Below are 20451 nucleotides of genomic sequence, written 5' to 3'. Positions count from 1 at the left end.
TCAAAAGCTCATGCCTCTGCAACATGGTTATCCCACCTCTAAACTTGTTTAAATTAATAAGTTTTTATTGTATATATTACTTTATTATTCATGTATTTTAAAGAAAATGTAAATTAAGAGATTTGAATCCTAATCATTTGTTTTAAAAATTAAGGATTTTTCTATCAATACACCATATTTAAGTATATTAAAACTTGTAAAATATTTTATATATAATATAAATATGAACGGTCTCCAGGTTTTCTGTTCCAACCATCCAGTCCAGTCCGGTTTTGAAAATCATGTTCTTGAAGTCATACTTAAAGAAATTTGTTTGTTTTACTGCATTTACCAAACAAATACAGCCAAAATGAAAGGAAAAAAAAAAACACTTCCACCAGGTTGCAACTAAATCATTCATTTTTTTCAAGAAAAAATCTTAGATTTCTTTCTTGTGATATTTCTTTTCCCTCCCTCTCTTCTTTGTGGTGGTGGTGGTGGCTGACTGGGGAAGAGACGTACACAAGAAGATGCTTCCAAGCTTTCTCTTAAGCTGTGTTTGGGTTGAAAGAAAAGATAGGGAAAGGAAGGTTAAGGTAAGGAACAAGCTTGTACAGGTTTCCCTACCTTCTCTTTCAAACCAAACACAACCTTAACTAAAACACCAAAAGAAGTATCCATCACAGGCGACATTACTATAATGGTCTAAAGTAAGCTCTCTACGACATGGAGGGTAAAGGCCTAATTCCTGAAAGCTCTACATATGTGTGCAATTTCACCTGCACTAGTAAAAATGCATGAAAGAGCAAATGCCCAAAAAAAATGAGTAAAATGCAAATTCTGGTGTAATTTTGCTTTGGGTTTCATTTTACTCTGTTTCAGGTATTTTTACCTCATCTGTACTACAAAGGTAAAAGTCCAAACAAAAATAAACTAGAATTTGTATTCAATTCATTTGCGCTCCCACATCTTTGTACCAATGCAAATGAATTTGCACTGCAAACAAACTAGGCCAACAAAGGGACTGACTGGCCAAGGTTCAAAATTTCAACACAATACTCTTTGTATGAGGTGGATTATACAGTATCAATGGATGTCAGAAAATACAAGGGCTTTGGCCTTTTGACCCATTTCACGGGGTAAGCAGGTCTAAGACCAACCCTGACCTATTTTTGAAAATATAAAACTGTCCCTCCTGTGTCATCGATACTTTGGACCTAGCAACTGAACTTCTTCCTATGTGCATCACTTGATCATTGGCCTTCATCTATTTCAAATATATTAAAAGTTAAAACATCTTCAGAGCTCAGATCTAGCCAGCCTTAATCACATTATACTTTTGCCTTTAGGGGTCTCACTGTTATTAGAGAATTTGGGGTTCTATGCCCCTATCTCATCTTAGAACGCATAGGCATAGCCAAAGACCTACCGACGGTGCATAAACTCCCATGAAATATAAGACGTGCAATCTGCAGTTCCGAACTAAGGGCAACAGAGACTGGTTGAAATTGATAGACTTGAGATTCCCAATAATTCATGCACTCAACTTTCGAATAGTATGCGGTGACAGCCCCGAGAGATATAATCCATATTGAGATAGAGAGAGAGAGAGAGAGAGATCATTCCTCGATTATACAAAATAATACTTGGGTTGAACATGGGACTTCACACGTTTGTATTACAAAGAAAGACTAGTTTTGCTATCAAGACATTGTAACCTGGTAAAAAGCATGTGAAAGATCCAGATTAATATATACTATACAAAGAAACAAAGGGGAAAAACTTGCTTGAACGCTGCTTGATTCTTCAGCATAACTTCAAAAGGCTGCAGTCAAGCTCAAGCTGGGAATAAATGGCTGCACAGTACTTGAGGCCACCCATGAAGAAAAAAATCATTAATGGCCTGTGTGGTGCATAAATGTGGTTATGTAATGCAAAGAATCCGTACTTCATATAGACCCTCCTCACGAATCAAAGGTTGTCTTTCAACCATTTTAGAGCCCCATTTGCAACAGACCTGCAAGTTTCATGATTCATCATGCAACTCTGATCAACGTCAGGATAAACATCCAAAAAGTTAATGCAATAAAATTCATTGAGGTTATTCCAGAATAGAATATAGTATTTTTTTGGAAAAAAGAAGTCCTTTCCAGGAAAAATAGAAACTTTTGCAAATAATCCAATATATATTATGTGGTTGATAACTGTAGCATCAACACTAAGAAAATGATGTGGTGCTCATGGCAAGTATGGGCATAGCTAATCATGGATAAAGAATATTAGTATCAGTTTAGAAAACTAAACCCACATCAAACTGATAGCAAATAAATTTGATCTTAATGATGAAGCAATAACAATGAAAAATTACCCTGCAAAATCTTTTATCTTCTGCCACAAGTCATTCTGATCTGCAGATTCCTCGGTTTTTTCTGTGTCTGTAGATTCTGTACTCATCTGAGTTTCTGCACTTTTAGCTGCAGAAAGCAAGAATTTTAATCATTGATAAGGTAAGTTGATAACAAGCGCATCAAGTTCAGTGGAGCTTTTCTTATACCGAATAAACCAAGCATTAAGCCAACCACAAATATAGTAACAATTAATTTAATTAAGCCTTAACACAATGTGAATCCTAGATGTGCATACAATTTTATAGCATTTGTTCACCACCACAGAAGGTGGTAATATCTATATTAGATACATGACATTGAATTTTGGCACTTCAAAACAATACATCTGATGCCAATCAATCTCAGGTCCTTCAAAAGTATTTACCTGGTGGCTTGGGTTTAGGACGTGTTCGTGGGCGACTTTTTGATGTGTCACTTAGAAAAGCAAGTTCTTCAAGCAACTCACGTTCCTTTGCACTGCAAAGATAAGCAAGGGCTGTGAAGTTAGATCTAAGACTAAGGTCAAATAAGTGGGATTTTGCCAGTAGGAGCTGGTCAGAAGAGAGTCACAAAATAAAACTTAGAATAATGATGTGCTTAAACCTAAACAGCTTTCATTAATTATTGGAAGTAAATAACTTTGACATTACACTTAATCTTGAATTGCTTTCTTTCTTTTCTTTCTTTTTTTTTTCGGAAAAGGTAAACTATTGTATTAATCAAAAGAAAAAAAGCCCTTGTACAACTAGGGGCTGTATAATTGCAAATATACAAAATACAAAAAGTATTTACTCTATCATCAATCCTTGATTTTTAGAAAAAAGTTTTTCATATTCAACAAATGAATTGAAGCTCCTCCTTATGGACAGTTTTCATTAATCTCAGACTAGAGGAAAAACACCTAATATACAAACAGATAAAAACAAATTTGAATGGAGAAAGATGGTACTTCTATATGCACATAATATAATATAAAAAAGAGAACACTTAGGCAATAAATATAGATATGAAACTACCTCCAATAACATAATACAGCTGTTGTGACTACCAATGAGTACATTAAGTGAATGTGAAGCCAAGAATATGTGCTGAACAGCTCATTAGAAAGAGGAATTAAAAATTAAGTTGAGTATGTCATTATGTAGGTTGTTGGTCTGTCAGGGATAAAAGTTTGTCATTTAAGAAATAACAATTAAGCATCTGTCGTCAGATCTCTTATTATTGTATAGTAAGTACAGCCCAATTTCTCTTATTATGAGGTAATTGTACATGTTATGTTGAAGTGAGGGCTTTATGTTAATGTTCTTTTTTTCCCTCTTGCGTGATTCAGATAATGTTGGCTAGGATATATGTAAAGCCTCTGAAAAGAGGTGTTCAAACAAGAGATACATTCTGCAGAATTACTTCTAAGAAATTCAGCTTTTAACAGCTTATGCACATACCTAGAACTTAAGGCTCAGTTTGGGAAGAGTACAAATACAAATATGTACAATGAGAAACCCTGTATTTGCACTGTACACATTTGTATTTGTACTTTTGGAAGAAGTGAAAATACAAATATGTCAGTGAAAGTATGGGTTTAGTCTCAAAGAACCATTCAACCTAAAAGCTTAAGCTGTTAGGTGAGGTCCTTGAACAGGTTGACATTCTCTAACACGCCCCCTCACACGAAAGCCCATTGGGCTTGAAACGTGAACAATGCACAGGCCCACCCATACCTTGTGCTGAAACTTATTTAATTATAATCAGGGTAATGAGGATTGAACACTAGACCACTTGGTCAAAATGGCTCTGATACCATATGGTTCTTTGAGATGGTATCAGAGCCACTTTGACCAAGTGGTCTAGTGTTCAATCCTCATTACCCCCATTATATAAATAATTAAGTTTCAGCACAACATATGGGTGGGCCTGTGCTTGTTCACACTTCAAGCCCAATGGGCCTTCTTGTGAGGGGGCATGTTAGAGAATATCAACCAATTCAAGGACCTCACCTAACAGCTTAAGCTTTTAGGTTGAATGGTTCTATGAGATTTAGAAATACAAAATACAAGGCTTTGTACTGTACCTATTTGTATTTGTACTCTTCCCAAACTGAGCCTAAGGAACACCAGATATGGAACATGAATAGAACTTGAGTTAATACAGCTTAACTGGTTGATTTGCTACAGGGAAAATAGCTAGAGGCTTTTGCTCAAAATGTGTACTACTACAGAGATGCATTAACTGCTCTAATTTTTAAATAGACAGTTTATTTGTCATTCATGCTTACGCATAAGAACTACATATAATCTTTTTTTGGTAGCTTTCCTCCAAACTCCAATACCCCCTCCCCCATAAGAAAAGGTGGAATTCAATCTCAAGTCTCCACTACAACAAGCCAGAGACGTTACCAGCAAGCTAGCTGGCACCTTCAAGAACTGCATACAATCTCAGCATGAAATCATCATTCAACAGTTTTTCTTACATAAAAGAACATCCACATTACAGTACGAGTGCCACAGTTACCTACAGAAAGATCCTAGTCCTAGATAGGAAAGATGAACATTTGTCTTTAGTAATGTACATTTCTGTACATATATGGATGTCAGAATAAACAAGACATCTTATCATTTACAACACTCCATACTTGTTTGCACAAGTGTCGTAGTCCACGTTTTCTTCAGTTCATCAAGTTAGGTTCCTCTTTGGATACCATCTCTTAAGTCCATATCCAGGCAAAAACTCTGTTCTCACACTTGCCAGCTCAAGATTTCACCATTGCACCAAGTAATGGCCCAGAATAATATTTTCTAGAAGCATTCTGTACAAAAGAAAATTCTAATACCGCAATGATTGAATCTAAAAAATAGTTTGGAATTCACAAGTCTTCCATTGAAAATTTCCTTTCTACTTCCTACTTTTGTCATGTTTTCTCTAAATTTGTATCAACTCAGATCCAGGATTAGTTTTCCTATTTTGGATGATTCACACCAGAAAAACTCCTGGACTCTGGGACCTTGGTACAGCACAAACTCCTAAAAATGAATCAGTAGAGAGCAGTCACACTGTTTTAAGTTTTAACCAATATTTTTGAGAAATGAACCAGGCCAGATGATCATACAGGGTTGACTAGCAAACTGACCTAAATGGCCCAATCAAAATAACTGTGCAAAGCCTAGTTTAATGATTAGTCAACTTTGATACTTGATTTTGTTTGTCTATTTAGAGCTAAAACATCATTTTTCTACAAGCCCAGTCTGCAGTCAGGTCATACTAGATAGAATTTGAACAGGTCAATTCACCACCATTGTCCCAAATGTTCACAACATTGGCTTTGAGGAAAAGATAGATACCATTAAAAAATCAGTCGATGCACAACATAGAATTCAAATGCAATTGTGCATCCCTATAATTATTTTTCTTATTAAAAGTAACTAACAAAATTGTGAAAAGTTCCTGATCAAAAAATAAATAAATTATGAAAAGGTTAGTGTCACAACTGAATAACTCATGCATGTACAATGATTAATAATTACATAGAATTATATATAAGATCATACCTGATTCGTTTTGGTATAGTGACTTTAACGGTGAATAAATGGTCACCACGTATTGATGGCTTATTTAGCTTTGGGGCTCCTTTCTTGGCCAAGACAACCACATCCCCAGGTTGAGTACCAGAGGGAATTTGTAGTTCAGTAGCCCCATCAACCGTCTTCACCTGAGCAACATAAAGCATGGAGAAACAAACATAAATGAGATATTGTTCTGAAATATTGGTAATATGTTCTCTCCCCCTCTGCCTTCACACTCTTAAATTGGGTTCTGATGGTATCTTTAAGATTTTTAGGTTACTTAAGAATGTAAAAAAGCTTGTTGATGGGCATAATTGTAGTCCTTTAATTCAGCAAGCTTTACTTATGCATAAACATCTAATATTTCATTTTAAAATACCCATAAAACAATTAATTTCACCTTAACAACAACTCCCAAGATGGCATCTATGTAGCTGATAGAAACTGTTGAATAAAGGTTTATGCCATCTCTTTGGATCTCTGGAATCTCCTCAACATCAAGGTAAACATAAAGGTCACCTGGACGCCCCCTGCTCAGAAGGACAAACCAATTACTGAAGGATATGACCCATGACTATTAAAATATATCTTTGATATTAACTAAATTACATGTACATATTCTGGAATAGCTGAACTTTTGGAAAATGAAAATATGTTCGAGGAAAGAAAAGCAAGGGAAATCTAGGCTCCGTTTGGCTTGTGGGAAGATTTGGGTGGGATGGGATGGGATGGGATGGGAAAGTGTAAAAATTTACACTTCCATTGTTTTAGATATGAGAAAATAAATGGGAAAAGCACTGTGACGAAGAAGAGAGAAGAGAGGGAGGAAGGGGAGGTAGCAGATCTGGGTTCGAACGGGGAAGGTAGGAGATCTGGGTTCGAAAGGGTAGGTAGCAGAAGAAGAAGAAGCCACCGCCGCTGCTCTGCTTCTGGGTTCGAATGGGAAGGTAGCAGATCTGGGTTTGAAAGGGGAGGTAGCAGAAGAAGAAGAAGGAGAAGCCGCTGCCGCTGCTCTGCTTCTGGGTTCGAAAAGGGGAGGTAGCAGATCTGGGTTCAGGAGAGCCACCGCCGCTGCTCTGCTTCTGAGTTCACGGATGTAGCAGATCTAAGTTCGAAAGCCACCGCCGCTGCTCTGCTTCTAGGTTCGAACGGAGGTAGCAGATCTAGGTTCAAAAGCCGCCGCCGCTGCTCTGCTCTGCTTCTGTAACAGTGATTTCTCAAAATTTTCCACCGGTCACACAGCTTTGGTGCGACCCCAAATCCAAGATTTTGGTATCTGACATCCCACATTTTTCTCATCTCATCCCACAAACCAAACGGAGCCCTAGTTTTCTAAAGGAAGAAATAGTACAATATCTGGTTTGGGCTTGTTTTGGGCTACTTTGTAATTTGTGTTTCAGGCTTGGGCTTGTTTAGTGTATATGATTCAGTCCTCGGGGGAGGTAACATCTTGTGCCTCTTCCTAGGCTGATTGTATTCTCTTATCTGAATTAATAAAATTTCTCTCATTTATCAAAAAAAAAAAATAGTACAATATCTGGTAATATAGTCTTGTGCAAAGCATGAAGAAAGCCAAGCCTTTCTGTACAGAAAGGAGAAGAGGGTGGATCCAGCAACCATTCATAGATATCTAAATTTAATACATTTAATAAGAGAAAATGCAAATTAAGAGAAATAACAAAATAAGAAAACTAACCTGCAAAAGAACATATATGACAAAAGGCTTCCTAATGGCGTCAAGTAAGGAGTTACAATGCAACCTACCCTATTTCTACCACTTGGAGGGATGATGTGACCAATCAAATATGGGGGGCTCTCTGGATTGGCCATGTATATCCCACTGTCCATGTCACTCACTTCTACACCCCACCTAGTTGGCATTTTCCCTAGTAATTTTAGCAGTTAAAATATTGTAACTTTTTTAATTTAAAAGTTTTACACATGACAGTGTTCACGTAGACATGTGGCTAGGACTTCTGAACTAAAATGTCTCTTATGGATTCAGGGTGAAGAGTGGAAAACATGGGTCCTTTTGATCACCTCTATTAGCAAACCTTCACCACATGCATATAAAGGGCATTCTTTCTGTCAACAGGACAGAACTATGTTAGCATCCTCTATGGATGAAGGATGTTAGATGTTTATCAGGAATAAGAGAGGGTGCTAAGTATATGTAAAAAAATATGTATGCATGTACAAGCTAAATGATGCTGAGATTTACTCAAGTGACAGTGGATTAATCTACTGCAGAAAATCCAGACTATCATCAGTTTCTAAGAAAGAAATAAAACTTATCAAAAAAGTTTATAAAATATCTTCACAAGTATATTTACTTACATCTGCAATTTATTTGAAACTTGAAAGCGTTAAGTGAAAGATGCCCACCTCGGTTAGAAAAGAATATACAATTGGGTCCATTTTTTGCACCCAGACAACATTTTGAAAGTTCTATAGATTATTAGGAGTTGTTGATGCATTTTAAAAATTGGAGCTTTCTCATCAGTTATTTTGATAGTCAACTGGGAAGAGTGTGTAATGCTCAAACTATGTTATTTTGAGAACATTCTAGTTGGTTGGATTATCACCAATGGTTCCATGCACTAATCCCCCCTCACCACCACCACCACAACAATAATAATAATAACTAGTTTACCCCTCCCAAGATAATGGCCTTAAATAGGTAGAAGTTAACCTAACTTTTTGCCCATTAGATTTTGCCCCCTTCAAGTTAATGGTAGTATGGTATAATAAAAACTTTTGTTACTTATAAGTAAATAATTTATTCTCCTCATGCATTTGTCTTAAATTTTACACTCATTGTAAACACCAAATTAAATGTTCTCATTTATAATGCCCTCCCCTCACTTGTCCTTTAGATTCTAAAATTCCACCATTTTGTTTCACCTTTTAAAATGGATAATTATGATTTAGGTATAAATTAAAGAAAGACACATGGAGGACTTAACCAAAATAAATAACTAGGATGGAAGTGTGGAACTACAACCACAAAGCTTTTCTTATGGTTCTTTATTTCATGAACTGGTTTTCCATTCCATAAACTTGTGGACTAGTTCAAAGCTTTTAGACACAGAAAGAATAAAACTTATTCACATACCCATTAGGCCCTGCATCACCCTCCCCATTGACCCGGAGAATACTTCCTTTGCTAACACCAGGAGGAACTTTAACTTTGATATCTTTCTTAATGCGAATGCGTCCTTCACCAGCACATTTCCGGCAATATTCAGAAATAACCTCACCACTACCTCCACAATTTGGGCAGACAGAGACCTACAGATCAACCAGATTGGTAGCATTAAGTGCATTATAAAAATAAAAGATCTGATTAATATGCATGGGAAGAGGTACCATCCACAACATTGATTCTTGGTAAGAATTAGTCAAAATAAAATAGGTATTACTGGGCAGGAATCACAATCCATTATAGTTAAGTTGAAAGTGTGCAACTATGGCTTTTGACCAATAACAACATCAAAGACTTAAGAATGAAAATTCAATTAAGGCAGAATCGTTGGCAATCCTCCATGGCATAAGGGCAAAAGACCTGAACATCAGTGACCTTGTGATGGAAGGAGACTCAATAGTAACTGAGTGGTTAAATTGAACCTACACATTTGCATGAAAATGCAGATATACTATTCAGGAAATCAAGAAGATGATAGTGGGTATGAGAGCTATAGTGAAATGGATACCAAGATCTGCTTATGGACTAACAGATGGTTTGGCAAAACAAAGGGCACTGAAGGACAGCATGCTTTGGGGCCAAATAATGTAATTATCCTGTATTAATGCTCCCTATTTCCTGGGTTGGTGTTAGCTGAGGCTAATCACTCTGTGGGACAGCTTTTCCAGAATTATTATAAATTTTGTTGATAGTTTCTTATCAAAAAAAAACATGAAAGACCTACAAATGGCATGGCAAATACAACTTTATCCAGAATAACAACAAAGAGGGAATCCCAATCTAATCAAAACATATGGTAACAAAAAAGACAAAAGGAAAAATAAGTGAATATATAGAAATACCTATTCAAGCCTCTTAATCTTTTCTTATCTTTTTTAAGGCAATCTTTTCTTATCTTATATACACAGTAGTAACAGCTTTTGTTTTCTTAAATGATTAATGGGAATGACAGGCTTGGGATCTAAGAAGATGATAGGCATAAATATCAGATGCCTCAAGTTAAACAGCTGATGGGATGGGATGCAAGTATGATGGATAATTGGGCGTTAGGAGTTGCCAATCCCACATCACCATTTCTCTTGTTCTGACTAGGAAAGCAAAATCCAAGAAAGAGAGCAAGAACTAGCTTACTAAGAAAGTACTCACTCATCAAATTAAGACAGCAACCAGAAAATTACTTGCATACCTGGGAAAATAAACCAAAGGGTGTTTGTTCAGTTCGCATAACTTGACCCCTGCCACCGCAAGTTGAACATATTCTCATCTTCGACCCGACCTTTGCTCCAGTACCATTGCAAAGTTCACATGTTTCCAAATGAGAAAGTTCAAATTCCTTTTCTGCTCCAAAGATGGCCTCAGAAAACTCCAGCCTTATGTCATAACTGCAATATGTTGAGATTATGAGTCAACTCGTATGTCTTCACAACCATTTGTTACTTTTACAGAAAGAATAAAAGTATATCATAAATGTAATATTATTTACCAAAATTGGGAAAATCATACAGGTTACACTTAGCAAAATACCCAATTAAAATGCACAGAAAATAAATTGGCATAACAACAATAACAATACAGGCGCATGATCTATACAACCACACCATATGAACATAGAGTTTCTCTTTTATCATTCATTATTCATTATATGAACAGATATACAATCCATAATTGCAAGCTTGCATGAAAAAATGTCAGGACTTGCTTCTGCCATACCAAGAGTGCCACAACAAGCAACAAACTCTTGAAAATCCCAGCTAAAAAAAACAAAGAAGCACAAAGTAACTCCACCCATTCCCCATTTCTTGCTTCTACTACCTCTGGATATTTCTCTTGTGCTTTTTGGCATTCCCTTCCCTACCTTTTTTTTTTTTTTTGATAGGCAATGTTGAGCCAGGCAGCTCTAGCTGTTCCTTCTTTTATTATTTATTCTTCAGCTTTAGTTGTCATGGACCTAAGGCCCCCTTTCATTGTTGACTCTTGCAGCCACCTTACTAGTTACTAGGGGCAACCTTGTAATTATCCTTTTAATTATGCTTAGAACTAATAAAACTCAATTAGTGGGCTGGGAGACAGTCACGGTTCTTTCTTCCAAAACTCTTATCTTCTTTTTTCCTCTTCTCTTCTTCTTCCATGCTGTTCCAGACACTTTTTTTTTATTCTTTGGTTAAATACACAGATTGGTAACAGAGCAACACTGTCTTTCTTTTCTCTTTCTTTAATCCCATACACCAAGTATGGAGAACTAAGCTGGTAGTTGATTGGTGGTTCATACAGCCTAGTTGGTGGAAGGTTTTTGGAGATTTTTATATCAGATTTGGATGCACAAGAAGCCTCTTGGAGAGTCAGCCCAAAACCCTAGCCAACTAGAGAAGAATTGAAGTTGAGGATTGTTAGAATGCTCAAGTCAGGGGTATTTTGGTCATTCTGGATTATCTGCTTGAGAGTGAAAGGTCTATTGTATCTGAGTTTAAGTTGTGTCCCATCTTCTATGAGGAACAAAATGGTCTTTCCTGTAACTCTATGTTTTTGAATAAATACAAGTGGGTCAGCTAGGGGAGAGCGATTTTGACTCTCTTCTAGTCTGGCCGAACCTTTCTTTCTTCTTCTTCTTCTTCTTTCTCTTTTCTTTCTTCTTCTCTACTTCAACCTAGAATCTGCTAGAGTTTACTAACATGGTATCAGAGCTGTAAGGTCGTATCCTCATTTCCTTCTTGCTGCTGTTCTCTTTCTGGGTTCGCCGCCAACTTTCACAGTCATCTTCTTCCTTTTCGACTGACCTGAGTGGAGGTTCGATAAGGGGCTGAAAAGGAGCTGTCATTTTGTGGGCCTGGAGGTGAGGATGCCTCCCGTTGTTGCTGTGGTGGTTGTTGGAGTGGTATACTAAACCCTCTATTCAGTATCGAAGAGGGCTGAATGTGGACAGGTATGAACACTACTGTTGTTTGTCCAAGGGACTGTGAATGTTTCTTTTTTGTTTCAAAAGTTGGTTGTGGTGGTGGTGCTCAGTGTGACTGATATGCATCTCAGTCATGTTCCTCTGCATTTCTCTTCGTATGTATGTTGAAAGAAGAGTTGTCGACTGCTGAAGTTCACAACAGCAGTAGATTGGTGGTGGTTGTGTCGTGGTGATTGGTGTATCTATGTTTCAAAAATATTTAAAAGTGATCTCCTATACCTTGTGTGTAATCAGTTTTGCAGTGTGCAGCCCAAGTGTTTGATGTGAGGACTGAGTGATTCCAGTCTTAGTGTGTTGATGGTGAATGGTTCTGCAGTGTGCAGCTCAGGTGTTTGATGTGAAGACTGAGTGATTTCAGTCTTAGTGTGTTGATGGTGAATGGTTTTGCAGTGTGCAGCCCAGGTGTTTGATGTAAAGACTGAGTGATTTCAGCCTTAGTGTGTGGTGTGTAATGTGTATTTAAAGAAGCTGGAATTGGTGGTGTTATAAGTGAGATAAGTCTTGTGAAAGAGTGTGAGGTTGTGTTGTATATTTGAAGGTAAAATAATTAAGATGGCTTCATTTGAAAATGGATAACAAAACAGGTGTCATGCTTTCTCCAGACTATCTAAGTGTTCAAATGACATCCATCAAGTTGAATGGTGAGAATTATGTACCATGGGAAAAATCTGTGGAAGTGTTCTTGAAGGCCAAGAGAAAGGTAAAACATGTAAGAGAGGAGAAACCTCCCTCTGATTCCCCTGGGTTCAGTGACTGGGAACAAGTAGATGCACAGATAATGACATGGCTCTGGAACAGCATGGAACCAAAGATTAGTGTGAACTTCATGTTCCTAGATACAGCTAAGGAAATCTGGGATCATGCTAAGAAGTTGTACTCTGGACAAGACAATACAACTAGGGTGTATCAGTTGTACCAAGAGTATTTCAATTTGAAGCAAGGGAGTCAAAGCTTAGAAGAGTACTATGCAAGTTTGAGGAACATTCGTAATGAGCTTAATGTGTATCATCCTCTAACATTAGATGTTCAGATCCAACAACAGCAACGTGAGCAGCTTGATGTGACAAGGTTTCTTGTGGGGTTGAAGGTTGGGTATGAGCCTATCAGAGCACAAATATTGGGAGGATCTGCTCTTCCCTCACTTGAAGAAGTTTTTGCTCGTCTTAAGAGGACATCCATTGAGTCGGTAGAACATTCTTCTCTCTCTGACAGATCTGGTTTGGTAGTGACTAAAGGGGGTGGTCGTGGAAATAGAAGTGGTGGTGTCAGGAGTGGACTTCCAAGCAACCGTGGTGGTCACATGTTTAGTAGGGCTAGTGGTCGGATTGGAGGTCGAGACTCAGGGGGAGGTCGGGGAAGAGGAAGGAGTTATACTCAGAGAAAGTGTACACATTGTGGTTTAGAGGGGCACACAGTTAATTTCTGCTATGATTTGCGTGGTACACCCAACATTTGGGCTAACCATGCTAGGACTAAGGGTAGTGACACAATTATTGACCCAATCCCCTCCACATCTACTTGTGCTTCTGAGAAGGAAATGGTGAGTGTACCACGTGCAGTATATGAGCAGTTCATTCAAACATCTCAGCAAAACACCGCTACACTTGCCCATTCAGGTATGGCTTGCTTAGCTTCCAAAGACTCACACTAGATCATTGACTCCGGGGCCTCAGACCATATGTCTGGGACTCATGATGTATTTTCTTCCCTTTCCCACTCCTCCACACCTCAAACAGTTACACTTGCTAATGGTTCTACATCTCCTATCTATGGTGTTGGTGATGTTAATCTCTCCTCCTTGCCTTTATCATCTGTTTTATATGTTCCTAAGTTTTCTTTTAACCTTATGTCTGTCAGCAGATTAACCAAGTCTCTTAATTGTTCTGTAACCTTCTACCCTTCTTCTTGTGTGTTTCAGGATCTCAAGACGGGGAGGAAGATTGGTGGAGGGCATGAAGCAGGTGGATTATATTACCTTGATGGTGGTGGTCCTCCAGTAGCTTTTCAGTCATCTCTTACTCCTCTTCAGTGGCACTACAGACTTGGTCATCCTTCTCTCAAGGCCTTGAAGTTACTGGTTCCTTCCTCGAGTCATCTTTCATCATTAGATTGTGAGTCATGTCAATTGGGTAAACATCATAGAGTCTCATTTAGTCCAAGAGTTGATAGTCGTGTCTCAAGTCCTTTCTCTTTGGTTCATTCCGATGTATGGGGTCCAATTAAAGTGGTGTCATACAATGGGTATAAGTATTTTGTAATCTCTGTTGATGACTTTTCAAGGATGACATGGATTTATCTTATGAAAGATCGTAGTGAGTTGTTCCCTATTTTTCAAAAATTTTATGCTGAAATACGCACTCAATTTGGTGTTCATATTAAAATTCTTCGCTCCGATAATGCCAAAGAATACAACTCCTCACCATTTCAGCAATACCTAGAACATCATGGGATCATTCATCAAACTTCTTGTGCCTACACCCCACAACAGAACGGTGTAGCTGAACGAAAAAATCGACATCTTCTTGAAACTGCTCGATCCTTGATGATTAATATGAATGTCCCAAAACATTTTTGGAGTGATGCTGTTCTTACATCCTGTTTTCTGATCAATCAGATACCCATGTCAATCCTTGGAAGTCAATCCCCTTTCTCCGTGTTGTTTCCCACTTTACCTCAATTTCCTCTTACCCCAAGAATCTTTGGCTGTGTTTGTTTTGTTCAACACTTGGGGCCTGGGTTAGACAAGCTAGATGCTCGAGCTACTAAGTGTATCTTTCTTGGCTACTCAAGGACTCAGAAAGGGTATAAGTGTTATAACCCAAAATCCCATAAATCGTTTGTGTGCTCTGATGTCACCTTCTTTGAGTCAGTTCCGTTCTTCTCAGATGCTGGGGTCTCTTCCTCTCCCTCTGTGGTTCCCCTTCCTATACCTGTTGTGGACATCCTTCTAGTAGCTCTTGTTTCTACTGCAGATGCACATCCTATGCCTGTTACTACTGAGAAGCCGCCAATCACTCAAGTGTATACCCGCAGAAGTGCATCGGGCCCTCCACTTCAGCCCCTGTCGACAGATCCTGCTACTGCTCCTTCTCCTTCAGATCCTGATCTTCCTATTGCTCTGCGAAAAGGCAAACGTACTTGTACTTCTCACCCCATTTCACACTATGTTTCTACTGCTCACCTTTCTGCTTCTCATTGCAAATTTATATCATTACTCTCATCTGTTCCCATTCCCAAGATTGTCCAGGAAGCTCTTGCCTCCCCAGGGTGGCGGCAAGCCATGGAAGAAGAACTCTCTGCTCTACAACATAATCACACATGGGAACTCACCGCTCTTCCTTCCGGTAAGCACACAGTTGGGTGTAAATGGGTCTACACAGTGAAGTATCTTCCTGATGGCAGTGTGGAGCGATTGAAAGCGAGGTTGGTGGCCAAGGGTTATTCTCAGATGTATGGTGTGGACTATATGGAGACATTTTCTCCTGTGGCTAAGATTGGTTCAGTTCGGGTGTTGATTTCATTAGCTGCTATGTATGATTGGCCTCTTGTACAACTTGACATCAAAAATGCCTTCCTGCATGGTGATCTAGTTGAGGTGTATATGGAGCAACCACCAGGGTTTGTTGCTCAGGGGGAGTCTGGCAAAGTGTGTAGGCTCAAAAAGGCAATTTATGGACTGAAACAATCTCCACGTGCTTGGTTTGGCAGGTTCAGTGAAGTGATGAAAGCCTTTGGGATGAAACAATGTCAGGTTGATCATTCTGTGTTCAGCTATAACTCAAAGGATGGGAAAATCTTGCTAGTCGTGTACGTGGATGATATTGTCATAACTGGGAGTGATAGCAATGGAATCAATAGGTTGAAGAAATTCTTACAGGATCACTTCAATACGAAAGATCTGGGGAAGCTGAAATATTTCCTGGGAATAGAGATTGCGAGGTCAAAACATGGGATCAACCTATGTCAGAGAAAATATGTTCTTGATCTACTTGAAAAAACAGGGTTGTTAGGTGCTAAACCAGCAGAGACTCCTATGGAACTCAATGCCAAGCTGAGTGTTGATGCGGGTGAAGAGTTTGATGATCCTGGAAGATACAGAAGGTTGGTGGGCAAATTGAACTACCTGACCATTACCTGACCAGATATATCATTTGCCGTGAGTGTGGTGAGCCAGTTTATGCAACATCCTTGGGTTCCTCACTGGGAAGCTGTTCTGAGAATTGTTAGGTACCTAAAAGGTGCTCCAGGTCGTATTTTGTTATACCAAAGTGGAGGAACTCTTGAGATAGTAGGGTACACAAATGCTGACTGGGCTGGTTCTATATCAGATAGGAGATCAACTACAGGGTATTGTACCTTCCTTGGTGGCAATCTTGTAACTTGGAAGAGCAAGAAGCAAACAGTGGTGGCAAGAAGTAGTGCAGAAGCAGAGTACAGGGCTATGGCCCATACCACATGTGAGCTAGTATGGCTGAAGAACTTGCTTCAAGAGATGGGATTCTCAATTGACAAACCCATGAAATTATACTGTGATAACCAAGCTGCTGTTCACATCTCTTCCAATCCCGTCTTTCATGAGAGAACTAAGCATATCGAGGTTGATTGTCACTTTGTAAGAGATAAAGTAATAAGTGAGGTGATAACCACATCTCATGTGAGCTCAGGAAATCAGTGGGCAGATCTCCTCACAAAGGGATTGTCTCGGGGAAGAATAGATTACATTTGTAACAAGCTGGGACTATATGATATATACTCTTCAGCTTGAGGGGGAGTGTTAGAATGCTCGAGTCAAGGGTATTTTGGTCATTCTGGATTATCTGCTTGAGAGTGAAAGGTCTATTGTATCTGAGTTTAAGTTAGAATGTTCTTCTTCATTCTCTTTTCTTTCTTCTTCTCTACTTCAACCTAGAATCTGCTAGAGTTTACTAACAAGGATCAAAGGGAACCTTCTAGAGTGGCGCACAGGGTTCTCAGAGGACCTTAATGTGATCAATCCAGGTTGGTAAGGCTTCTGACTTCACTGGTAGGAACGGTTCAAATTTCTCTGTTTCTCCCAGGTTTCTGGGTAGTGTGAAACCTTGCTTTTTTGCTTGTTTTTCCCTTCCTAGGGATTGGAAGATCTTAGTTTGGTGCTCCAGTTGTTTTCATTTGTTTTCTTTTGATCACTGGAGTCATCTAGAGTTGAAATAAAGTAGAATAGTGAAACTGGAGTTGGTCTAGAGGGTCTTTAGAATCTCTACTGGGTGTTGTGACCACAGTAAAGTTAGATGGCACCAACTATTTAACTTGGTCAAATCTGTGAGGATTCATGTGTTTACTAGAGGCAAGTAAGGGTACCTGTCAGGCAGTAAGAAGAAACCTAAAGAAGATGACCCTAGTTTTGAGAAGTGGACACAGGAGAATTACACTGTTATAGGGTGACTAGTCACTTCTATGCAACCTCATATCAGCTAGCACTACCTGTGGATGGATACTGCCCAATATTTCAACAAGCAACGTTAAATTCATTAAAAAATCTGCCCCACTATAGCAGCAAGTTTAAAGCAGTACAAACTGGTTCTCATGAATACAAGGAAAAAGAAAACATCTCCTATCACTAGGAGAATCAACTACAGTAGTACAAGGAAATTACAAATTACAACCCAGTCTTGGACAACCCCATTCAAACTGGGTTTTGGCCACCCCTTCCCTAACAAGAGAGTCAGCTAGGTTGAATGAGTTTTTCAATGAGAAACCTAAGGATTGTGCCTATCTCACCAATGGCCTAAACTTCCATGGTATCCTATCCTGTTTTCTCATTGAAAAGATTATAGTTTGACAGTAGTCACCTTCAACCTCCACATTTTTTATTTCGTTCATGCTCATCAATACCATCCCTTGAATCAAAGCTTTCAGTTCAGCCCTTAGGGAGTTTCCAACACCAATAGGCCTACAGTAGCTGAGTGGAATATTTCCATTATGATTCCTGACTACACCTCCAATACCTGAGCCTCCTGGGTTCCCAGGCTGCACCCATCAAAATTGAATTTCACATTACCTACTGCTGGTGCATACCAACTGACCACGCTTCCCAGGTTCCTTTCCTGAAAATCAGCAATAATTTTCCATTCCTTTAACAAGTCATTTAGGGTGACACCTTTGAATTCATCACACACCAAAGCCCAATGGGCTACCCTTATCATATGAGCTCAATCAAATAAATCCCCCACCCCTCTTGCCTCCTGAGCAAAATTTCTGGCATTTCTCTCATTCCAAACTCCAAAGCCCCCATAGCACAGCACCCCTTACACATTGCCATAATACCTTTTGTCTCTTAATGGTACATCTCATCTAATTTCTACTAAACAACCTACATCCACCACTGGTTGTACTAAACAACCTACATCCAATTCTAATGAGTTGCAAACCAACATCCACCATTGTCAACAAATTCAACCATGTGTTGTGTCTCTTCCTCTTCTAAACCTCCCAACTTTAACTCTCCCATAAATTGTGTGCAAGTACACTTTATCATCTTTGATAATATATTATTTCACTAAAGGTACAACTAATCCATTATAAATATAACCTTTTTTCAAAGAAACTGGAGACTGGAGAAAAAGCACCTTTTTGTTAACTCAAAAGGCAATCTTCTCTTATGGCCATCGCTGTTGGACAGTTTTGTATGCCCTTAGCTTCAATCAGAATGATGTACATTATGAGTTTATTGTAAATGAATAAAAGTACATATTTGATTCATGTTCCCTTGGTATGTTTCTGTGTAATACCCTTAAACTGGACACTTAATGAGACTCGTGTTAGTTTAGAATGTTCACAGCCAGTGGGTCGGTCTGGGGAGACCTATCCGAATAAGGCTGACACTGTTGTACCACCAAGTCAGTTGGGGTGGCCTGTCTCAGCTGCCAGGGTGAGACCCTAGGCACATACAGTGTAGGATTAATTGAATCTTTGAACTGGACCAGATTTCCAGTATTGCCCTGGACCTTGGAGATTAATGGGCAAAACTGGAAAGTTATACTCGACCCCTAGACTCGATTATGATACTGCACTAGGTGTCAGATTGGGCTGTCTTTGATGTACCAATCAGTGAGATCCTTAGCGGGAGTCAGAACCTGGGTATGTTGGGATAGTCTGAGAATTCATTTGAGTGGGTGATCATAGTGATAGGATCAGCCCCTTTGTCGGACAAAGGTAATGATCGGGGATGCACTCTCTCTGATGGAAACCAAGACTGCCGGCAGCCGATTTCAATCGTTGAGATTTGTTTGCAAAATATATTTTATATGAGATATAAAAGTATATATATTATGGTTTCTAAAATGTTTGCAAAAAGGTTTTAATTCCCGGGATCCATATAAGCAGAGAGTGTAACACTGTTCCTTGTAGCCGAGGGAGAGGTCCTCTCTTGTCAGACAGTGTTTGATCATTATGGGCTGAGAGGTTGAGTATAAGACCATTGAGGATAATACCTGATGGGCTAATCTTGCATCTGCCCACAGTCCCTGGGTGTTACAAGGTGGCTTGGCCCAGGGACCACTTAGGGTAAGTGTTGGGCCCATAGAACCCATTTGATGGGTTTCAGGGGGTGCATTGTCCATAACAGTGTATTCGGCCAGGCCTTGTAACAAAGGCTGGGCCGAACCCATGTGGTTGATGTGTAGATCAATGCTTGGGTCCCACGCCATACAAGGAAGCCCAACTGGGCAGCAGATAGGAAGAACTAAGTGAGCACATAACCTTAATGGGCCTTAAGCCCATTTCAAACTAGGCTAATTTAATGAGTTAAATATGGGGCGAATTCTGAGATGGATTAGCAGATAGGATAGGGTCTTAACCCTATCCACTCAGAGAGTCAAGATCTGAATGTGATTCAGATCTAGAAACCTCCTAATAAGATTAGGAGAAGGTTGATCTAATCTGTAGATAAGATAAGGGTTTATCCTTATCACCTAAAGGGATGTCTGATCCAAATATGATTTGGATCAGCAACTCCTAATTGGATTAGGAGCTGATCCTTTAGGGTTACAAGAAAAAGAAGGGGCGGCAGCCTTTAGACAACACAACAACACACCAAGATCTCTAGTCTTCAGAGCTGAAATCACAGAAGAAAAATTTGATCTTGATATTAGTTCTTTGTGAAAGGAGTGATAAGAAGTTGTGCTCACGTGCCATCCTACTGTTTCTTGCGAAGGAATAGGTTCTTGGAGAAGAACACTGCTGATTCTGCTCCATCCTGCACTGCGCCATCTTCAGTGGGAACAGTCTCTGGATCCTTCCTTGAGCGTGAACACCTCCATTGGGAGATATTACTTCTCCGTATTAGGTATAATTCTCTCCCACTCCTTTTGGTTCAGATCTGGTTTAGTTTAT

General features: G+C 39.1%; 1 protein-coding gene across 1 annotated transcript in view; it reads right to left on the bottom strand.

The window, feature by feature from the left end:
* Window positions 1-1584: 1584 nt before the first annotated feature.
* Window positions 1585-20451, bottom strand: part of LOC104592493 (Molecular chaperone Hsp40/DnaJ family protein) — a 29745-nt gene continuing 10878 nt past the window's right edge. The window contains exons 5-11 of the mRNA XM_010251888.3: window positions 10315-10510; window positions 9039-9214; window positions 6324-6453; window positions 5909-6069; window positions 2752-2843; window positions 2348-2453; window positions 1585-1996 (exon numbers count right to left, since the gene is read on the bottom strand). Of these exons, the coding sequence (XP_010250190.1) occupies window positions 1951-1996; window positions 2348-2453; window positions 2752-2843; window positions 5909-6069; window positions 6324-6453; window positions 9039-9214; window positions 10315-10510 (907 nt within the window). The 3' untranslated portion in view covers window positions 1585-1950. The remainder of the gene's footprint in view (window positions 1997-2347; window positions 2454-2751; window positions 2844-5908; window positions 6070-6323; window positions 6454-9038; window positions 9215-10314; window positions 10511-20451) is intronic.

The sequence above is a fragment of the Nelumbo nucifera genome, chromosome 8 (genome assembly GCF_055504915.1).
Source record: "Nelumbo nucifera cultivar China Antique chromosome 8, China Antique-T2T, whole genome shotgun sequence".
NCBI lineage: Eukaryota > Viridiplantae > Streptophyta > Magnoliopsida > Proteales > Nelumbonaceae > Nelumbo > Nelumbo nucifera.
The sequence above is the reverse complement of the archived record's forward strand: the minus strand, read 5'-3'. Positions and strand labels throughout refer to the sequence as shown.